Source organism: Camelus dromedarius, chromosome 14 (assembly GCF_036321535.1).
Source record: "Camelus dromedarius isolate mCamDro1 chromosome 14, mCamDro1.pat, whole genome shotgun sequence".
NCBI lineage: Eukaryota > Metazoa > Chordata > Mammalia > Artiodactyla > Camelidae > Camelus > Camelus dromedarius.
Genome location: NC_087449.1, coordinates 24162104 through 24184669, shown reverse-complemented (window position 1 = coordinate 24184669; position 22566 = coordinate 24162104). Strand labels below are relative to the sequence as shown.

General features: G+C 33.0%; 2 protein-coding genes and 2 non-coding genes across 8 annotated transcripts in view; 1 reads left to right on the top strand and 3 right to left on the bottom strand.

The window, feature by feature from the left end:
• ITGB3BP (integrin subunit beta 3 binding protein) overlaps positions 1-14477 on the bottom strand; it is a 65561-nt gene extending 51084 nt beyond the window's left edge. For 2 of the 3 annotated variants that reach the window (XM_031465292.2, XM_031465293.2), the window contains exon 1: positions 14318-14477. In XM_031465292.2, the coding sequence (XP_031321152.1) occupies positions 14318-14322 (5 nt within the window). In that variant the 5' untranslated portion in view covers positions 14323-14477. The remainder of the gene's footprint in view (positions 1-14317) is intronic. The other variant, XM_031465291.2, reaches the window with a different exon arrangement.
• Positions 8292-8420, bottom strand: LOC116157030 (small nucleolar RNA SNORA16B/SNORA16A family). The gene has a single exon (XR_004140992.1). It is a non-coding gene; the product is annotated as a small nucleolar RNA SNORA16B/SNORA16A family (small nucleolar RNA).
• Positions 9004-9092, bottom strand: LOC116157031 (small nucleolar RNA SNORA16B/SNORA16A family). The gene has a single exon (XR_004140993.1). It is a non-coding gene; the product is annotated as a small nucleolar RNA SNORA16B/SNORA16A family (small nucleolar RNA).
• A 243-nt stretch (positions 14478-14720) lies between the features above and the next one.
• EFCAB7 (EF-hand calcium binding domain 7) overlaps positions 14721-22566 on the top strand; it is a 40005-nt gene continuing 32159 nt past the window's right edge. For 2 of the 3 annotated variants that reach the window (XM_031465284.2, XM_010999540.3), the window contains exons 1-5: positions 14721-14828; positions 16944-17131; positions 20578-20789; positions 21401-21487; positions 22055-22250. In XM_031465284.2, coding sequence (XP_031321144.1) covers positions 16945-17131; positions 20578-20789; positions 21401-21487; positions 22055-22250 — 682 coding nt within the window. In that variant the 5' untranslated portion in view covers positions 14721-14828; position 16944. The remainder of the gene's footprint in view (positions 14829-16943; positions 17132-20577; positions 20790-21400; positions 21488-22054; positions 22251-22566) is intronic. The other variant, XM_031465283.2, reaches the window with a different exon arrangement.

Here is a 22566-nt window from a genome sequence, read left to right as displayed (position 1 = left end):
TCAAGGGCTACCTGTACTTAAGTGCCACAGAACTGTACATTTAAAAATGGTTAAATGGGAAATTTTATGCTATGTATATCATCACAATTTAGAAGTAAATAATTCATTTTTAAATGGGCACCCACTTATTATACCCTAATTACCTCTTCCTTATGGGTAAACTTATAACCTCTACAGGTTATTTCTCATTTTCAACTTAACCCAAATTTTCCTATGCCTACAATTTAAATACTATAGTCCATCTTTAGGTGTACTAGGTATAGGTTTACTGGGATCAAAATGCTGTTTGCTACCAGCATTACTGCTGGTGAGAATTTAAGATAAACACATTTGATACGCAATTTTATATTGACAGAAAAAGAAAGTAACTATATTTGTAGAATTAGCTACACTACTAAGACCATCCTCTCCTAATTTATTTAACTTGCCACATGGCAGTATTCAGAACAGAATTCTCTGATTCATCAGAACAGAACAAGTGGATGAATTTCATTATGTAACATTATTACAATATGAAAAAATTATTCAAGGAAAAAAATGAACTATCATTTGATTCCTAATTAAGAACCAGGAATGACACCTCAAAGGTTCATAAAGCTACATGATTTGAGGTTCCCTTACAGGACTTTTAAAACATTGGATTAAATATTATTTTGAATAGCAGAGCTGAGGGTAAGAGTATGTGTGTGGGGAGGAGATAAACTTAGTAAGGCAGATAAGACTCAGGGAACCTTGATGCTATGCCAAATTCTTCCCCTAAGGTTGGGCAAATCACATAATCTCACTAAGCTTCATAAAGTTGATAATAATACTGGCCTTTAAGCCACTAGGAAATTTCTGAATGGAAGATAAAAATATCACTTAGTATGTCAGTGCTTCCATTTACTACTCTCTATAATGGAGATGATAATATTGCCAGCTACAACTTCAGAAGAGTGTTTAGAGGATTAGGGACTATGCTTATAAGATTCTTAGCAATCCTTTGATGAAAGGCAATGGCCAAATTCACATCCCATGTGACTCTTTAGGTATAAATTGAGAAATCTGAAATGATGTATTTTCCATTCTGTGTATGGGAATGAGTAAAGAAGGGAGAAGGATCTCCTATATCCTTTTCCCATTCTCCCTTTCACTCAAGCCTATGCCATTTTGTGTTCAACATTCACAGTGGTCACATAATAATTCTTTATCACAGCATGGGTAAGTGGGAATATCACTCCACTACATGTAGCAATATCGTCACCATGTGAATACACATAAATAAATGATTAATCCTGTTATTCTTCATGATGAAACTGGCCAAAACCTTAACCAGTTATTGAGCAATCCTTGTCTATGATGTCAAAAGCTTCTTTATCAAAAGATTAATAAAGAATTAGCTAAAGAATTCTTACAGAAGTAAAAGGGATATATTTGAGAATGCTGATCCCAGAAGGTAAATGGAAGGTGAAATGTTTTGGGGGTTGAATATAATGAAAAATGCCAAAAGATCATTTCACTCCTTAATGGGTACTCTTAAAAATGAGTATTAATAAAATATTCACTACTATTACTACCTGTGAGAAACATACATACATACAGTGCATGTATCACTACACATACATATATAAAGGACATAAATAAATCCTTTAAAAGAGCCTATTAAAAAGGGCCAAATAGATTCATCAGAATTAAACATGGCAGATGGGTGATACTTTACATACCTTTTATATGTATTATATTTTACAACATAAAAATTAATAAAAACAAACATTGATGTCTACCTTTCCCTTGAAATTTCAGCACAGTCTGTGTCTGAGTTTTCCCTGACACCGTTCAGACTGCATTAAAGATCTTCCCAAATCTATACCTAGAGCACTTATGCATGTCCTCCTCACTAAATTTATATTGAAATATTTATATATGTCTTTCCTCCCTCACTTAAAATATATTATTAGCACCTTATGTGTTAACTGGTAGAGTATGAGTTCTATGTGTGTATTTATTTATTTGGTGGGGGAGGTAATTAGGTGTACTTATTTATTTATTCTTAGAGGAAGTCCTGGGGATTGAACTCAGGACCTTTTGTATGCTAAGCATGTGCTCCATGGGAGCACATAGGAGGGAGCTATACCCTCCCCCTAGATTATGAGTTCTAAAAATTCTTGTTGAACTCTCTCTCCCACTAAAATTAAAAGTCCTACAGAGTACAGTATCTGTTCATATTTGAATCCCTGAAACTTGACACAGTAATTGGCACAAAGGTGTTTAAAAAATCATTAACTTATGTAACTTAAAACTTTAGTATTAAATTCAATAATATATTTAATTTGTTATAATCCTTTGATCCTATTGAAGGTAGCTCAAATGTAGGTTCCCAAAGGATGTCATCTTAACAGTCTTAGCTCTAAGGTAGTTTCTTATGTGGACTTACCTCCTATCAGTTTTGGAAAAATCTAAGTCATAATCTCTCCAAATACTAACTCTCCTTGATTCTACCTTTCTGAGACTCTCTCTAGAAGAAATTTTAGATTTTCTCATTCCATTTCCCATATCTTTAAACTCCTATTTCTTACCATTGATCTCTATGCTATCTTTTGGGCAATTTCCTCAGATCTGTCTTCCAGCTATCTAATTCTTTCTTCAATTGTGTTTAATTTATTCTTTAATCCATCCATTACTATATATTTTTTTAATAATTTGATAAGGATTTGGGGGTAACTTTCAATTTTTTATTTTTTAAGTTAAAAATATTCTAGAAATAAGATCGTTACTCCTTTACTCAGATTTAACACTTGTTTACACTTTGTCTCACTTGCTTTCTCTAGAGAAACATACACACATATATATGTTATGCAAAATCTTTTTTATGATCTATTGAGAATAAGTTGGAGACATCATATACCTTTACCCATAAGTATTTCTCTGTTCTTTTCCAAACACAAGCCTATTCTTATATAATCACAATGATTATCAAAATCAGCCAAATCTTCTGATATATAATTGATATATTAATTTCAGATGTACATGATTCAATATATGTATATACTGTGAAATTATTATCTTAAGTCTAGTTAAGATCCATCACCACGCAGTTATAACTTTTTTCTCATGAGAACTTTTGAGATCTACTCTCTTAGTAACTTTCAAATATACAATACAGTATTATTAACTATAGTAATCATACTGTACATTACATCCCCAGTACTTAACTTATTTTATAACTAGAAGTTTGTACCTCTTGTTTACCTTCTTCCAATTCTTCCCTCTCCACTCCCCACCTCTGCTAACCACAAATCTGATCTCTTTTTACATGAATATGTTCTTTTTAAAGATTCCACACTTAAGTGAGATCATATGGTATCTGTCTTTCTTTTTCTGACCTACTGCATTTAGCATCATGCCTTCAAGGTCCACCCATGTTGCAAATGGCAGAGTTTTCTTATTTGTTAAGGCTGAATAATATTTCACTGTATATAACATCACATTTTCTTCATCCATTAATCCATTGGTGGATACTTAGCTTGTTTCCATGTGTTGGTTATTGTAAATAATGCTGAAATGAACATGGAGGGGGTGCACATATCTTTTTGACTTAGTGTTTTCACTTACTTTAGATAAATACCCAAGAGTGGAATTGCTGGATACTACAGTAGTTCAATTTTTATTTTTTGAGGAACTTCCTTATTGTTTTCGATAGTGGCTTCACCAGCAGTGCATAGGTTTCCCCTTTCTCTACATCCTCATCAGCACATGTTATCTCTTGTCATTTTTGATAAAAGCCATTCTAACAGGTGTCAAATGATATCTCATTGTGGTTTCAATTTGCATTTCCCTGATGATTCATGATGTGGAACACCTTTTCATGTACTTGTTGACCATCTGTATGTTTCCTTTGGAAAAATTCTATTCAGATCCTCAGTCCATTTTTTTTAATTGGGATGTTTTGGGGTTTTTGGGTTTTGTTTTTTAATTTGTTTTGGCTTTTTTTGTTTTGTTTTGTTTTGTTTTTTGTTACTGAGTTGTATGAATTCTTTACATATTTTGGCTATTAATCCCATCTCAGATACATGATTTGCAAATATTTTCTCCCATTCTGTAGACTGCCTTTTCATTTTGTTGATGATTTCTTTTGCTGTGATGAAGCTTTTTAGTTTGATGTATTATTTTGCTATTATCACCCTTGCTTTTGATGTCACATCTAAAAAATCACAGCCAAGACCAATGCCAGGGAGATTATGGCCTTTGTTTTCTTCTAGAGTTTTATGGTTTCAGGTGTTTACCTTCAAGTGTTTAAACCATTTTGAGTCAATTTTTTTTATTTATGGTGTACAATGGGGTCCAGTTTCCTTCTTTTGCACGGGGTTGTCTAGTTTTTCCAATACCATTTACTGTCCTTTGTACTGTATTGTATATTCTTGGCTCCTCTGTTGTAAATTAATTGACTATACATGTGGGTTTATTTCTGGGTTCTCTATTCTGTTCCATTGATCTATATGTCTGGTTTTATGCCAATATCATACTGTTTTGATTATTATACTTTGTAATATAGTTTTAAATCAACACATTGCCTCCAGCTTTGTTCTTTCTCAAGATTGCTTTGGCTATTTGGGGTCTTTTGTGGTACCACACAAATTTTAGGAGTGTTTGTTCAATTACTGAAAAAAATACCATTGGAATTTTGATCATGATTGCACCAAATCTGTAGATTGCTTTGGGTAGTATAGACATTTTAACAATATTAATTCTTCCAATCCATGAGCATAAAATATCTTTCCATTTACTTGTGTCTTCTTCAATTTATTTCATCAATGTCTTATAGTTTTGAATGTATAAGTCTTTCACTTTCTCGGTTAAATTTATTCTTAGGTACCTTTTTTTGATGCAATTGTAAATGGTATTGTTTTCTTAATTTATCTTTCTGGTAGTTCATCATAAGTGTATCAAAATACAGCTAATTTTTGTATATTGATCAAAATCAGAAAATTTATCATTGATACAATATTATTATCAATAGTCCACATTCAAATTTTATCACTTGTTCCAATAATGTCTTTTTTTTAAATTGAAGTATACTCAGTTACAATGTGTCAATTTTGGGTGTACAGCATAATATCCCAGTCACTCATATATATACAAATATTCATTTTCCAATGTCTTTTACAGCCAATTCCACCCCACCCCCACCAAGTCTAGGATCCAATCCTAGATCATTCATCACATTTAATTTTCCCATCTCTTTAATATCCCTTATCTAAAACAATTCCTCAACCTTTCTTTTTATTGACCATAATATTTTTCAAAAGTATACATCAGGTAATTTTATAGAGTATCTGTCAATTTGGGTTTATCTAGTATTTTCCCATGATGAGGTCATGCACTTTTTTTTGCCATAAATATCACAAAAGTAATGCTGTAGCCTTTTGATTATAACTTGAGGAGCATGATATTGGTTTGTCACATTGGTTTCTATTTTGATCATTAAGATGCTATCTGCCAGTTTTCTCCAATGTAATAAATAAACCTTATATGTAAATATCTTGTTTCATAAACTTTCTCCCAACACTTTTAAAGAACCACTGATGATTTTCTAATCCTATCATGTTTATATTTATTAGCGTTCTACTCCAAGTACTAGCTTCCCTTTTTCCTCTCCTTATTTATTCACTTACGTATATTACTAGAGAGTCATGGAATTTTATTTTTTCCAACAGATTATAATCAATTTCTATCATTTATTTTGATATATAGAAATTATTTTTATAGAATTGGGATGTGCCATTGTCCTAGATTTGGCAATTGGACCGTTCCCTTTTTATACTGCCTCTAATGTACCTTATGTACCCATAATTCTTTGAGCATTTCCTTATTTTCCAGCACAAAAAAGTTTTCTGCCTCATCCCTGGAATTAGCTTTTGCTTCAAAGAGACCTGGTTCTATTTAGTATACAACGATATTTAGAAATAAAAATCTGGGCACTAAATATGTTCATTGCTATTTATTTCACTACTTACAGGCAATGGACAGAGCTACAACAGAAAACACACACACACACTTTTGTATCTACCTAGATCTTTATATCCATGACATCATATTGATATCACCAATGCAAAGGCAACATATTTTAAATTCCTCATTCAATAGCTCCCATTATCTGCAATATACTTATTACTCTCTCAAGTATAGAGTATACAGAAACTAGTTTAAGAAGTGCCAACTCATACCTCTGTGCAAAGCAAATCTACTAAGATTCAATATTCACCTAATAATCTTAAAATTTTAAATGCACATGTAATTGACTCTTGAACAATGTGGGGGTTGGGGCATTGACGCTGCAGTCAAAAAATCCACATATAACTTTACAGTAGGCTCTCTGTATCTGTGGTTCTGCATCAGTTGATTCAACCAACCACAGATAGCGTAGTACTAAATTGCATGTAAGTGGGCCTTCGCAGTTCAAACTTGTGTCTTTCAAGAGTCAGCTATATAGTCATTTCACTGGGTATTAAAAAGAATTTCAATTTAGTTTTAACTTGTATTTCCCCAATGTCTAATCAAATGCTTATTTGTCATTTATGTAACTTCTTTTATTAGGTATTGGTTCAAGTCTTTTAATTATTATTTTAATGAGGTTTTTGTCTTTTTACTATTAAGTTGTAAGAGTTCTTTACAGTATTTTAAATATAGGTCCTTTGTCTGATATGTCTTATATTTTCTCCTAGTCATTACTTTGCAATTCATTTTTAATGGTGTCTTTTGATGAGAAGTTTAAAATTTAGATATAGTCTAACTTATCAATTTTATTCTTTTATAGTTGCTTTTTGAACCTTGTATGAAATTTTATCTACCCTAAGTTGTAACAATATTCTTATATATTTCCTTCCAGAAAGTTTACTGTTTACATTTAGGACTATGCTATATCTCAATTTAATTTTTAATATATGGTATAAGATAGAAGTTAAGGCTGTTTGGTTTGTTTTTCCATATGGTTTTGGGAAGACTTCTCTTTCCCCCATTGAATTACTTTGGCACCTTGTTAGGTCTATTTCTGGATTTTTTTTTTTCTTTTCCATTTTATCTATTTGCTCTTATGCCTAAACCACATTGATTTCATTATCACTTTATCTAGTAGTTAAGTCTAGTTAGTGTATGTACTCCAACTTCATTCTTCTTTCCCAAGAGTATTTTGGATACTGTAAGTCCTCTGCCTTTCAAAAAATTTTTGAAAATCAGTTTTTCCATTTCTTTAAAATGTTTGCTAGGATTGAGAGGAAATGCATTGAATCTAAAGATCAATTGGAGAGAACTAACATTTTAATAAAGAGTCTTCTGGTCCATAAGCATGCCCCTATTTATTTAAACCTTTATTTTCCTCTAAGCAACATTTTGTATTTTTCACAGTAGAAATCCTGTATGTCTCTTGTAAAAATCATAAATATTTTATTTTTTAACATAATTATAAATGGAAAAATGTTTCAATTTCTAGGTGTTTATTGTTAAAATGTAGAAAAATAATTGATTTTTATATCACTGATCTTGTGCTCTGCATCTTTGCTAAATAATTTTGTTTTACAGCTTCCTTAGGATTTTCTATGTTCATGATCATATCATTGGCAGATTGTCAATTTTACTTTTTCCTTTCCAACATTTATGCATTTCCTTTCTTTTTAGTGCTCTGTTGAATACAAGTTGTGAAAGGATGAATTCTTGCCTTGTTCCTTATCCTAGAAAAAGTATTCAGTACTAAGTATGGTATTTATTAAGTTTTTCATAGGAGTAAATTCCCTTCTGTCTTAGATTGCTGACTTTTTATTTTATCGTGAATAGGTGTGTTTTGCTTAGAACTATTATCTCCTTTAGTATGTATGTATGTATGTATGTATGTATGTATGTATGTATGTATCCATCCATCTATCCATCCATATCCAGGAGTATTTAATTGGTCACTTAAATGCCAGGTACCAACATTAGCAAAAAACAAAGGTCAATGTCTCTACCTAAAAAAGCCTATAGTCTCCTAGCTTACCTCTTCCCATAGTGTTTCTCTCCCAACTCTGTAGATCCACAATCACAGATGAAGACATCTTTACTAGTAACAGATCTTATTCTAAAGCATAGCTCTAGCAACAAGCTGATATATTCAAGATTCTTCGGTATCAGACACAGCAAGGAAAATTCAGGGGAAACCAGGTCCTAAGGCTGCTGTGTTCCAACACTGTCATGACTCTAGAGTCCTCTTTCAGCAGAAAGCTCAACTTTGGGCATCATGGAATCTTCCTCTGGCACAGCTGAGAAATGGCAGGTACAATGGGAACTGTCTTTTTCTGAAATGTTGCAGATTGGTTACAGCAAACAGAACAGCGACCACCCAGGAAAACTGTCACTCTTCACTCCTTTTCTTTTTTTTTTTTTTTTCTTTTTCAGTTTTATTAGGTATAATTATTACAGTTTGCACATATATATTATACTGCATGTAAATACATGTATACAATATACTACACATTATTTTTTTAGTTTACATATATGTACTGATGATTGTTTCTAAGAATAGATTAGAGCTTTAGCTTTTTAGCCCTACATAGCTATCAAAGGAATAAAGTCAACCACAAAATAAGAATCAACAGAATGCAGTAGTCCAATCATAAAGGACAATAAAATGTGCTTACACATATTCAAGAAATCAATCATTTAAGTTATAAATAATAAGGAGTTCACTTGTGTATTATTTTTAAGATTCCACATATAAGTGATATCATATGGCATTTTTCTTTCTCTTTCCAGCCCACTTCACTTAGAATGATGATCTCCAGGTCCATCCACGTTGCTGCAAATAGTATTATTTTATTCTTTTTTATGGCTGAGTAGTATTACATTGTGTGTGTGTATGTATGTGTATATGTGTATATATATATATACACTACATCTTCTTTATCCAGTCATTCATTGATGGACATTTGGGTTGTTTCCATGTCTTGGCTATTGTAAATAGTGCTGCTATGAACATTGAGGTGCATGTGTCTTTTGAATTTTATTTTTCTCGGGGTATGACTCTGAGCTCCTTTTTGACCAAAGCAGCTAGGTAGAGGCAGCTGCAGCTTTGATAAAAAACCATCCTTTATTCTCTGTTTAAAAACACTGATTTTCAAATATTGAAAAAACTGCATTCTTGGGATAAAGTCTATTTGGATGATGTATTGTCCCTTTTATAATTGCTGAATTATATTTGCTAATTTTTTTGCTATAAATTTTTGATTCCATGTTCATGAAACATATTGGCTAGCAATTTTCTTACAATTACTTTATCGTATTTTGGCATCAGATTAGGGTGTTATCAGTGTTAAGAGGATTAAATGAGTTGGGATATATATATATATGCACACATATATGTATATATACACATATATAGTATACATATGTGTTTTAAAATCTAGTCCAATGTTCTCTGCAGTTTCATTGGTGTTCTTACTGCACTTGGACTTAATGTAATTATACAGCTGGATCTACATTTTGCTACTTGTTTTTTATTTGTCCCATTTGTTTTTCATTCCTCTCATCTGCCTTCTTTTGAGTCAACAAAATATTTTTTAGTATACCATTTCAATTCTTCTATTGATTTTTATGTACACCTCTTTGCATTATTTTTAGAACTTACTCTGAGGATTACAATATGCCCTTTTAACATATCATGGTTCACTTAGACTTAATACACCACTTTACGCAAACGTAAAACTCTTCTAGGATCCCTCATGTGTCCTTTCATTATGGCCACATTTTTTTGCCTTTAAGTTCTTGAATATATTTATAGTAGGTGCTTTAAAGCTTTTGTCTGCTAATTCTAAAATCTAGGTCATCTTGGGGTCAATTTCAATTTATTTTTTCTCTCAATGATGAGTCATATTTTCTTGTTTCTTTGCATGTCTGGCATTTTATTGTATTCTGGACATTGCAGATGGTGTGACAGAGAGACTCTGGATTCTGTTATCTTACTCTTAATAGTGTTGTTTTGTTCTAGCAGGAATTGAACTTGACTAAACTCAGACTGTAAAATCTGTCTCCCTAGTGATGGGCAGCAGCTGAAATCTCTGTTCATCATCCCAGCTGTCACTTCCTGCCAGGCTTCATGGAAGATCTTCAACTCATGTGCAGTTAAGGGATCCACCAAGGATTCTGGCAATTTATAACCAGATTTGGGGGTTATCTGCTTTCTAGGATCTTCTCTTTATTTTCCAGCAACTGTGGTAATCCCAAGCTTTTATCTCAACTCTTTGAGCCAGTAAAACTGGAGCTTTCTGCTTGAGATCTAGCTGTAATACACCAAATGGACTGCCCTTGGGTAAAAAAATTTAAATGCAAACTTTGCACATTGTAGTTCTCTTTTTTAAGGGTCAACTCCCCTCCAATTTCTGCCTGGTATGGTTACTCTCCAGTGCCTTCAAGAAGTTGTTTTTTATATTTTGTCCAGAGTTTAAAATTTTTATCTATGGAAGAGTCAGTCCAATATAAGCTACTTTGAAATGGAACTCCATCTACTGAGCTTTTATTTCAACAATTGTATTTTTCTGTTTCTAAACATTCTAATCATTGTAGTTTAAAATCTGCCTGGTCATTTTGGGTAGTCTCATTACTTGCTAATTTTTGTGATTCAACTTTTTATTTCTTTAAGTATTCTGTTCAATTATTTTATACTGTATCTCTGACAATTTCACTTTATAAAGTCTTTGGGATCTAAATCCATTGGTTACTACGTATTTTAACTCACTCATAGTAATTTGTTTCCTTTTATGTTTGGTTATCTATAATTTTGGATATTTGGTTGATCTTAACCTGTGAAAAATGTGGGGGTCTAAATTGAGGATGCTGTCCTCCAAAGATGTACATTTAATTTCACTAGCCAAGGGATCCATACCAAATAAGGATCATTTATACTCCCTTAACTATAAGAGACTTTCCCAGCTTAACTGTAAAGTTTCAAGTTTAACTCTTCCTTACCTGTACCTCAAGGCTTAGTCTATCAAATACCTCATGCCATTATTACAAGGCTGTATTATACCTTCATAATTTCTGTCTTTACTTCTTTCATTGACTTTTATAAGGAGGAAAGAATTGTGTTTAAAATTCATGTTTTTCATACTTACATCAAGTATTAACAACTTCTATCTTCTTTTAACAACTCATTTAAAGTAAAAGAATTCATGTAATTTTGAATATCTACTATGATTCAAAGGATGTTTATTAAATGGTTAACTTTTACTTGCCCTGACACATTATTTCATTCCCTTTTTCTTTATAATCAATCCACAACAGTAAAAATCACTGTACTGGGCACTACTACCATCAAGACTACAAACCCAAATAGGTGTAATAAAATAGTTTATCATATCCAGAATATTTATATATTTTCTATTATTAAGGAAAAGAAAGTCTATTTTAAAGTTCTCTCAGAAAACTCAGATTTTTATGAATACATCATCAGAATGAACCCCACAGAAATTCTGTTGAAAACAGTTTCCTCCAAGACTAAAGCTATTTCAACTTTATAACCTTAATTCAGTCTATAGCTTGGAACAGAATAAAATTAACTCTCACAGGAATAGATGGAATGTTCTTGGCTGAATTAGCATGATGATCCACACCAATTAGAAAGACTAAGCAAGAAGTACTAGGAAGCTTTGCAAAGGAAAAGACGTAAGGTGGAAAAACGCACTAGAATGGGATTTGATTATTTATGGCAAGAGCTATTATATTATATAAGTGTGACTGACTTTAGTATTGTGTAAATATAAACATGGTGTGAAATTTGTCTATATAAGATGAAATCTTTTCAAAGCAGCTACTTAGTCAATTAATAAATATTTATTGAATAACTATACTAATCTATGATATCACTGAGTAACAATCTAAGGGTCATACAGTTGGTAAAGCAGCAGAACCAAGATTCAAACCTTGGTTTGCCTTACTTTGATGTCTTCAAATAAAAAAAAAAAAAATTAAGGTTTCAACCTAGACAGAGAAATGGTGGTGCCACTAATTTATGTATACACAGGAGGAGCAAATTTGAAAGGGAAAATGATTAGCCTAATGAAACTAGGAGCAGCATTTTCTAATTCTTTTGTTTCCCCAGTTCCAAGATAGCATCTGCCTTACAGGACCAAAGTGAAGGCAGAGAAAACTATACTTATTAAGAACTTAATTCAAGATAAGTAATCTATAATTCCTTTAATAACATTTTAAGTGGTATATGATGCATACTAAAGAATACATGAAAATAATCAAATTATGAAGCATAATAAGAAAATAAACACCCATAAACTCACCACACAATTTAAGAACTAGATCATTACCAATCTGGATGGGTACACCTGTATGCTCCTTCTCTATTCCATCTGCTTTTCCCAGAGGGCAACCATTAAACTGAATTTTCTGTTTATCATTTCTCTGTTTTTTTCCCTCCTTAAAGTCTTATCACATACATACATAATCCTAAATGATAGTTTATTTTTGCTTGTTCTTAAGCTTTATAAAGATAGTATACTATATGTAGTCTTCTATGAATTGGCTCATTTACTCAGTGTTTTTAAGGTTCATCCACCCACTCTAATGTCACTGGGCATTTGCTCCTTATTATTTATTTTAGATTCATTTAGGCCATGTATATTTCCACAGTTACTCATTACATTTTTTCCAGTCAAGGTTCAAAGAAATTAGAAAGGAGATGGATCACACAATTCCATACTAAAAATACCAAGTACATAAAAAGTCATTATCTCAACATCAGTTAAAACTATACCACCTTCATATGTACCTTGCTATATTGACTTTTTGCAACACTATTTGTGACCCTGCAATTTAACTACATTGAAAAATAAGTCTGCTAACAATTGGGGAGATCCTCTACCAAAATACTTTAGCATTTAAGACCATTAATTTGGTCTTAAATCACTTTGCCAAAATAAACTCAGTGAAGATGCTACATATTTGAGATGTTAACCTGAATTTTAAGGTTATGTATGTATTGTCAGAATATAATTACTACACACTCTTCTAATATAACATGTACCTGTTAATACGTAAGGAAAATGGTTGTCCAAAAGTCCCATATTTAACAGTTTGTTTTGTTTTTTTGGTTCCCTACTACTTATAGCAGAACAGGAGCATAGTTCAGGAAGTATCACCACTTGTTAAGCAAATACACCCCAGTTTCCATTATATTCCTATTTGGTAGGGATTTTGCCACATTATCCTTGCAGCTTTGTAGAAGTGCTAACTGGGTTATTTTTCTATGGCAACGGTAGGGAGACAAGTCTTTTTGCTTAATTCTGGGGAAAGGAAAACCTCTTCAATAATCCATAACTTTTAAGGGTACAAGTGAAACATGTATTTATTGATAACCTGTCTGTAGGATACCTTATTAGGTGTTTAGTTTCCCTCTCTGGAAATTTGAGGTAACAGCAATACGTACATCCTAAGGTCCTTTTTTTAGGATTCAATAAGAAAATGTAGGTAAATTGCTAAATACAGTACCCAAAACATAACTAAATATTCAATAAAGGTAGGTTATTATATCTGCACATCTTTCCACTTTAATGTCAATTCCTATTTGATACAAATATCCTCCCTCCCACGACCCTGTGTTACTTTGCATTGGCTCAAACCTGAAAATCACCGAGGAGTAAGTTACTCTAGAAGAGCACAGGAGTGGGTACTTAAACCAGCCTGGGGACAAGAGGCAGCCAGAGAATTTCACATGTTATCCCCCTCACCGCAAAGAAAAAGTTCTTTATTGTACTGAAAAAAAGTTTCCACAGGGCAATGAAAAGTAAGAAAACTGAAGCCCAGTGTTCACAAGTGAATTGCCCAACGTTGGACAGTTCTTTACAGAACTGGCTACGCTTCCTCATTTGAGAGCTGCATCCAGGTCTCTTGGAAACCAGCCCATGTGTTCTCCCACAGGTTTATATGAACTCGCCACACTAATCTGTGTACTAAAGGGCTTTAACAAATTACACGGCGTGTTTCAAGTCTACACTGTCCTACTCTTGGTATGTTAACCACATTTTGAATTATTTCAAGCAATACATCACTAAATGCGGCCTGTAAATAATCTGTCAAAAGCCTTGGACAATCAGAATTAAAGTGGACAAAGACTACCGGGTAAGAACGGCTGGGAAAGCAGCAGAGGTGGGGTGAGAGTACCAAGCACGAGGAACTGTCGACGAAGATACAAATATACCCTCAGAAAAGTAGGAAAACGAAAAAGGTTAACGGACCACATAACATCCACTCTTCTAGCACAGAGAGGGGCCCAACACACAGAAACACCTCGGGTAGAGATACTTACGGCATTTCAACATTCGAGGAGGCACGTCTGCCGCTGGATACAACCACTGAGCAACCTCTCCCGAAAACAGCCTCTTCCGAGGGAAACGCCGGAGTCTGAAAAGCGCGGGTGAATGGGCACTCAACGCTGTGTCACACTCAACGCCTTCCGCCGAAAACCCTCTCCCGGCAACAAGGGATCCCAATGTATGCCGGGAAGGAGGGAGAGGAGTCTACGCTTAGGGCCGCACCCAGTACCTGCTAGGGCAACGCAGGACTCTCTCTCACGACTCTGACTAGAAGAGCCCCCCGACAGAAGAGGGACAGAGCCATCTCTGGTCGCTCTGGATAAACTGTCCTTAGTTTCTAGCCGGACCGTTTGGGGAGGTGCTCTATACCTTGTTTCCGGTGGCGGAGAGGTGCAGTTGCCATGGTAATTGAAGGAAGGCCGAGGACGGTCCGGCGGCTGTGAGAGGATCGTGGAATCCGTGAGGAGAACTGCTTGCGCTTTCTCGTTTGTGACCTGCAGTTAGGTATCAAGCAGCTCGTTGTCTGTGTCTTCGCCCGCTGCGTCCCTCACTGTTTGGCTTCCTTTTCTCCACCTGCTTCTTTTACTTCTCCGTCTTCCGTACACTTGCTCCATGTCTGTACCTGAAATGTACATGTCAATGCAGTGTTATGCCCAGAGGAATACAGAAATAGAGAGATGTAGCCCGAGATCAGCTGTGAAAGTATTTCTCTGTGTAGGGACGGTGACTGGATGGCGCTCTGCCTTCGCCTTGCCCTTTAGAAGCCTTAGGCGCTTGTTAACAGTTTATTTTTCTTGCTATTGTGTGGCTGGTTATTTATGGAGCGGTTTGCTGCAGTGAACTCTCTAGGCCCCTGTCTTGGTCTCTGGCTGGACTTTTAAATGCAGGAGGTTTCCAAGCCTGAGGGGTGCAATTATATATTTATTTAAGATTCAGTTTAGTCTCTCGTCACAGAGAGGGGGAAAAAATAGAATTCTGGAACATTTCTGCCGTGGGATTTTCACGTAAGGGAGTCACCTTGTTTGGAAAGAGTATTCGAGGACGATCTTAAAAAAAAAACAAAACTTACATTTTAAAACTGCTGGTTGCAAAATGAACGTTCATTCTCTTCCTTATTGGAACAGTTTTCTTTCACATTTGTGAGGAGATGCGTGCATGCATATGTGTTTAAAACTATGATGCTTAATTATAGTGATACAATTTGCAGTAACCAGACTGTGACACCACATCCCTATGGGGTCCTTCTAAATCTGGTATAATATGAAAGTGTCAGGCAGGCGGTCTGTGTATTATAAATAGGGTACTTCATCCACGATAAGCGATTATTATCTTTCTTTCCCAAGTGTAAAAGACCTATATAATTCAAGAAGGTGCAAGTGATTTAGGCCTCCTGAGTAAGAATCCAATGATTCCTGAAGGGGACCCTACCTGTGTCGTCTTATTGTTGAACTTGAAATATTCAATTTATTAGGTTGGAATGTATTTTTAGAAGTCAAATCTGGATAAAATAATGTTGGAAGCTGTTAGAACACCAGCACAATTTAGTGCTTCATAGTAACTGTTATTCAGGAAGCCTTCATTCACATTAATAAAGAAGAAACTGTTATTGAAATTTACTGCCTTTTGCTACTTACTATTAGCTGAATGACATCTCTGCCCCTCAATTTCCTTATGTATAAATGGGCAAAAAATACCTGACCACTGTAGTAGGTATAAATCAAGATATATACAGTTCTTTAAGCTCTTATGAGCAGAGGTGCTATAGAATCCCAAACGTTGTTGTTGTTGTTGTTGTTATTAACATCATTATTGGGAGTCATAGGATACAGTAAAATCTCAGGATAATGCTATACATGGGATTTTTAAAATTCAGTCATTTAAAACGTGGGGTTGCATTACTGAGATGTTAGTGAAAAGACAGTTGACCTTACTGTGGAGATGGATACCAACTGCCAATCACATTATATTCAAATTCTCATTATTTTGCAATTTCACCCTATCTACAGTTTATTTAGCACTTATTATATGCCAGGCACTGTTCTATGTGCTTCATATGTGTTAATTTACTTTATCCTCATGACAACCCTATGAAGTCTCAACTGACTGTCCTCTAATTTTGAGAGAATAGATGTGTGCCTTTCCTTTGCCCTATGGTTCTTCTTTTGTATTTATGTTACATCTTTGTTTTGCCTTTGTTCTTTTGGCTCCCGTATACATATATATGCTAAAGATTAAAGTTAGGTTAGTAGTTACTAAATTATACCTATTTCTTAGATATGGGAACATCTAGTTAGTACATGTTTTGGCATAATGAATTTTATTCTGAGAAAGTTGTTCCTTTAAACAACTTAATACATTTAAAAAATATTTTGTTATTGAAGATAGCAACAAGCATTTATATATATATAAATCAACTGCCAGAGGCTTATTCTAGCTTAACATGATAATATAACCATAAAATATTATAATGTTTATCTTTTTTCCACATATAAAAACCGTAATCTTAAAAAAAAAACCAAAAAAACTTAATCTTGATTTTCCCCCCATTTGAAAGGCAAAGTGACATTTGCATTTTAGGATTAAATGACTAAAACAAAATTTTAAATTATTTTCTAATAGGATGGCCAGCAGTCCAGGAGGTGATGCAGCTTTCTCCAGTCAGAAATCAACGCTTTCAGAGAGTCCTCAATCAAAGAAATTTCCACTAACTGAAGAGGAGATATTTTATATGAATTGTAGAGCTGCCTATTTAACTGTTTTCAAAAGCAGCTTAGATAACATTATTTCTAAAGATCAACTTTACTTAGGTAATTGTTCTTTAATTTAAGTATTTTGCCTTATTTGTTGAAAGTTAATAGATTGGAAAGACTGGAATTAGAATTACATTGTTGAATCATTCCAGTTTCTTAGTGATGTTTGAGGAATGGAACTAAATTATGCTATTGCGCTGTTTCATGTAACTACATAGTCCACGAGCTTCAAAATAAAACTTTCAGTGTTTATAGACTAGGTTAGTATTTTTAAAACTTCCATCAATTGCTTGCTTAAAAATATTTTTAAAATTCTTAACCTTGGTATTTTAAGATTTATAATAATAGATTACAATGCTTTTGGCAACTGAATCACTAATCTGAATTTGACCTACACTGGGGAAAATGTAAAGGAAAATAAAAATGAGTAGAATGATTGTAAAAGAGCAGTATTAGGAAATTAATGAAACTTTAAAAGAGAATTAAGAGTTTTGGTTTTTGTTCTGTTTTTTAGGAGGGAGGACTTGAGAGAGTTGGTCTTTTTTTGCTTCTTTCCATTATATCTTAAATTCTTCTGGTTGCAGATATTCCCCCAAACCAATGAACTTGCTCCTTACTAGGTGTATCAACTAACTTGGAGATGTTTAGTCTTGAGAGAATGGTGAACAACAATAACAGATAACACTATACTCATGTCAGTTTCATCAAGGCTAATAACTTTACAATTACAGAAACAAAGTTGTTTTGCCAACTTCAGAAGCAGTTTCCTTAAATTAAAAAATATAATATATTTTCACAGCAGGTCTTGGGTTTGTATGTAATAAGATTGCTATTTGAGGAAATCCATTTTGGGAAATACAAAAATTGAAAAGATTAAAATTTGTATTTTACTATAAACTATAACTTTGGTTTTTTCTCTTTATTCTTTTGAAAATAGGCTGAGATTATGAATCTACTTAGTTTAAAAGTTTAACATGCCTTCTGCTACTATGGCATTTAGTTTGTAAATCAATTAATATGTATTACTAAGGTGCTATCAGTCTTACAGAATTATCTGTGAAGATAATGGAGTGTTTGTCTCTTCAATTTTTGGTTTTATGGTGGAATACTCTTTATAAAATTGTAATGATTAATCTCAGATAATCTAGATTTTTTAAAATTGTGTGAACCACTGATGTCTCTTTCTTAACTATTGTGCCTTTCATCTATATCCTTCTGCTACTTATGCACAGAACATGCGCTTTGACATTCCATGTCAAAGTAGGATAGAGCAGTACCAGTACCAGAACTTTAGAGTTCCTTTTTTCCCCAACTTGTAAGTAATATAAGTGCTATAAACTGAAGTCAAAGCTTAAAGCAAACCCTGGCAAAAGATCAGTATTTTGGTATAAACCTTTAAACATCTACAGTTACATAGTGTTTGCTGTTACTGGACTTAATAATGGCTTCCAACTAATTCTAAAACTAAAGATTAAAGTTAGGTTAGTAGTTACTAAATTATACCTATTTATTAGATATGGAAATATCTAGTTAGTACATGTTTTGGCATAATGAATTTTATTCTGACAAAGTTGTTCTTTTAAACAACTTAACAGTACATTTAAAAAATTTTTGATATTAAAGATAGCAACAAGCATTTGAGCTGCCACTGTGAGAAAGTTTTACGTCTGTTTCCCAAAGCTGGACAGAAAATACCATTTTCTTTTACATGGACTTTTGACTTTAAATCACAACTTCATTTCGGTCCTACTTGTATCCCCAGATTTTAAAGGTGGAGGTTGGCTGGGGATGGAACCATAAAACACATGATCCTTTTTCATGATTCTCTTGATAAATGAATTAAGGAATTGTGCATTTATACTCTAGGCAGGATACTTATGTTTTATTCCTAGGGTAGCATGGTAGTTGCGTTTGTGTACATCCAAAATAAACCTGTGGAGATTTTAAAAAATTATGTTATCTCCACTGTTATTAATTTCCACAAAGGCTTTCTAGGTGAATGGAAGATGGCAATTGCTATAGCTACTTTTGTTAGACTCTGAGAGTCACCTCTAGTTGAGGATCTTGTTTTTGTTTCTGTGCCAAAGTTTAAGTTATCTAGGTACAATGCACTTGCTTGATCTGGAGGATGAGAACATTTATCTTAGTCCATCAACTCCTAATGTGTTATTATCATAAATCTTAATCACAAGTAGCAATTTTACACTTCAGGTATGGATTTCCCATTTAGATTATAAAACTTCTTAGGAACCAAGAAGCTTGTAACTTTGAAAATAAAAAAAAAAATCACCCTGTATTATCCTTGTGCACAATGAATGTTCAATATAATGGGCTCACAAATGTCTGTATTTTATTACCTTGATCTTGTTTCTATTTCCTTGAGGATATTTCTCTAATTAAATTATTTTTATATATTATTCCTTATTACATTAAATTGTAGAATATCTAGATAATCAATTTTTAATGCTGATTGACAATGTATAGAATTGTAAAATCTTACCTAAGATAGTTGGAAATACCCAATATAAAGTTTTTATAATAGAAGTTCGTAGCACAACTTGGGACAGTTACACCTTTTAAAATCTTGTTAATTTTTGTCTGTGGTGTTTAGGAAACATATTATTAGATCATTTTAGATAGTCTTAAGTCTTAATATGTAGACATTAGTCTATTTGCAAATTACCAAGTTACTTTTATTCAACTATATAAAATATCTGCAGTTGCTTAAACCATTATATGTGAGTAATAGGACATGCAAATATACAATGCCTTTGTCAGATCATAATTCTTTGCCTCTCATAGTTATAACGGATGGCATGGCTTTTAAAATAGCAATGTCTAATGAATAACTGGTTATAGGACTATTTTTAAGTGTTCTGGTTAAAAGTGAAAGGTAATTTGACCATTGCATCTCCATAATAGATGTCTCTCAAAATATGTTCACATTCTTGATTTGTAGCAGGGCCATGGCTACAAGTAAGATGCGTTTTGTGCATTATTTGACATTTAGGGCATGATTAATGTTCTAATAGCTGGCAATGATGAACATTTTAATTATCTTGACTTATTAACAGTAATATTCTCAAATTAATGATTTGATTGTTTCATTAAGATATTTGTTGAACCAGAAAAGTAATATGGTTATTCTTATGTCTTCAAAACAATTAAGTGGATGGTTGTTTTTAATCTTTTTTTCCTCCAGACAGTTTTATGAGGTAAATCTGATATTATTAGTAATTAAACTATTTAAGTTGAGACCCCATTGCCAAAATAGGAAAAATCTATTTAATTCTGACATTAATATATGTTAATATGTATGTATATTTTCATTTTTGAAAGTCAGGCATACACTGATATCACTAGATTATCAACACTGAAGGTAATATATTGGTGTATGTGTACTTCTGTATAATATTGTAGTATATAATGATTTATAGAAAAAATACACTTAAATACCAATTCCAAATGTTGCTATAACAAATAATACTTGTTTTATTGGGCAGCTCTTCAGCATGCAGGAAGAAATCCATCCCAAAAGACCATTAATAAGTATTGGACTCCTCAAACTGCAAAACTGAATTTTGATGATTTCTGTATAATTTTAAGAAAGGAAAAACCTACTTCAAAAGCAGAATTACTAAAATCATTTAAGCAATTAGATGTAAATGATGATGGCTCTATTTTACACACTGACCTTTATAAACTTCTAACAAAGGTAAGATCTATGAAACTGTTTGGTAATATGCATATTTTGCAAAACAACTTGGAATCTAGCTTTGGCTACCAAAGTGCACATAAAAAATAACTGTTTCATGGGCAGGTGAAATGAATCACGTGTATGTTGTTTGTAAACTACTTAAGGATCCTTCTGGATGAATAAAAGATAAAGTATAAAATTGAGACCATGTTGTAATCCTCTTGTGCTCCTTTACAATTCTTTCCTGCCCAGAACTCTTTGTAAATCAGTGATAGGTTCATATGTGATAAGTAAAAGAGAACTAAAGTATAAATAAGATTCAGAAACCATTCTGTTTTTTGATACAATGTGAGAAATATTGTTGCTCTTAATTTAATAGTTATTGCTGAATCTATGACATATTGTTGAAATTTAGTAAACGAAATTCAGCACACTTTTACAAAATTTAATAAAATTGTGAAATTTTATTTCATATAACAGTTTCATCCTTGCTGGACATAATACTTATTCTGAGATTTTTAATTAAACCATATATTCATACTTGTAGAAAAGACTAAAATTAATTTCCATTCTCCATGCATAACAAAGTGATAGTCATATTGCTTTAAAATAAATCCTCTTTCTTTCAGAGAGGTGAGAAGATGACTCGAGAAGAAGTAAATGCCATAGTAACTTTGGCTGATGTAAATGCTGATGGCAAATTTGACTACATCAAGGTACAAAAGTTCATACTGATGTGAATTTGCTTACTGTATAGAAAAAGTATTTTTAAAGGGGCACATCTTTTTAATACTGATAATGAATTATTTATATATTATGTACTAACTGGACTTGAAATTTAATCTCTCCCAGTCCCACAATTGTAATCTGATGACTACATTAAAATAATAAAAACAAGTTAAAATATATACATGTGCATACACACACACATACAGAGACTCTTCTTAGAAATATGCTTTTTCTGGAGTGGAAGGATCATAAAAATTATTTAGAACAAACGCAAGTCTACACATGTCTCGTAAAAAAAATAATAATAAATCACCTCTCTTTGTGTAACATTTTATTTTCACTCAGAGTATGGCCTCATTGAATCATGGCTGCATTTCACTAGGTCACCTGAGGGTGGTCAATCTGATTCAAGAAAATAAAATGAGTAACCTAGTTCAACAGGAAATATATTCCATCTATCAGTCTATCCCTTCCCTGCTAATATGCATTTTCTTTCTCTTCCCAAATGTATGATTGACTATTTTACCCACTGGAATACTTTTTGTTTCCTGTAGTTTTGTAAATTATATATGACAACCAATGAACAATGTCTCAAAACTACTCTAGAAAAACTGGAGGTTGACAGTAAACTGAGGCGTCAACAGTTTGGAAGTCACATTGAAGAGTGCCCTGAAAGGGACCCATCACCAATACCAAAACCATCGCCTAGAATCCTAAGAAATACTGATCAGGAATCATTCCCAAATAAAGGTATTTTTTTTTCTTGTTCAAGAATTAAGGATCACATTTCAGATAAATTTTTCCTTCCATCTTAGCTTATCAGTGGTAAAAAAATGAGAATCCAACTTTTGCTAGCTAACATTTCTAGACTCACTTAGCTATAAAAATCTATTGAAGTAAAATTTTATTACGGAACTTGACTTGGCTATGCTCATTATATTTTATTAAAACTAAAATTTCAGGCTAAAAGGTGACATATTGAAATAAAGAATCTTATTAGTAGACCATAAATTACGAACCATTAAAGCCTGATAAATATAAAACTTTTGACTTTACTTCAATAGGA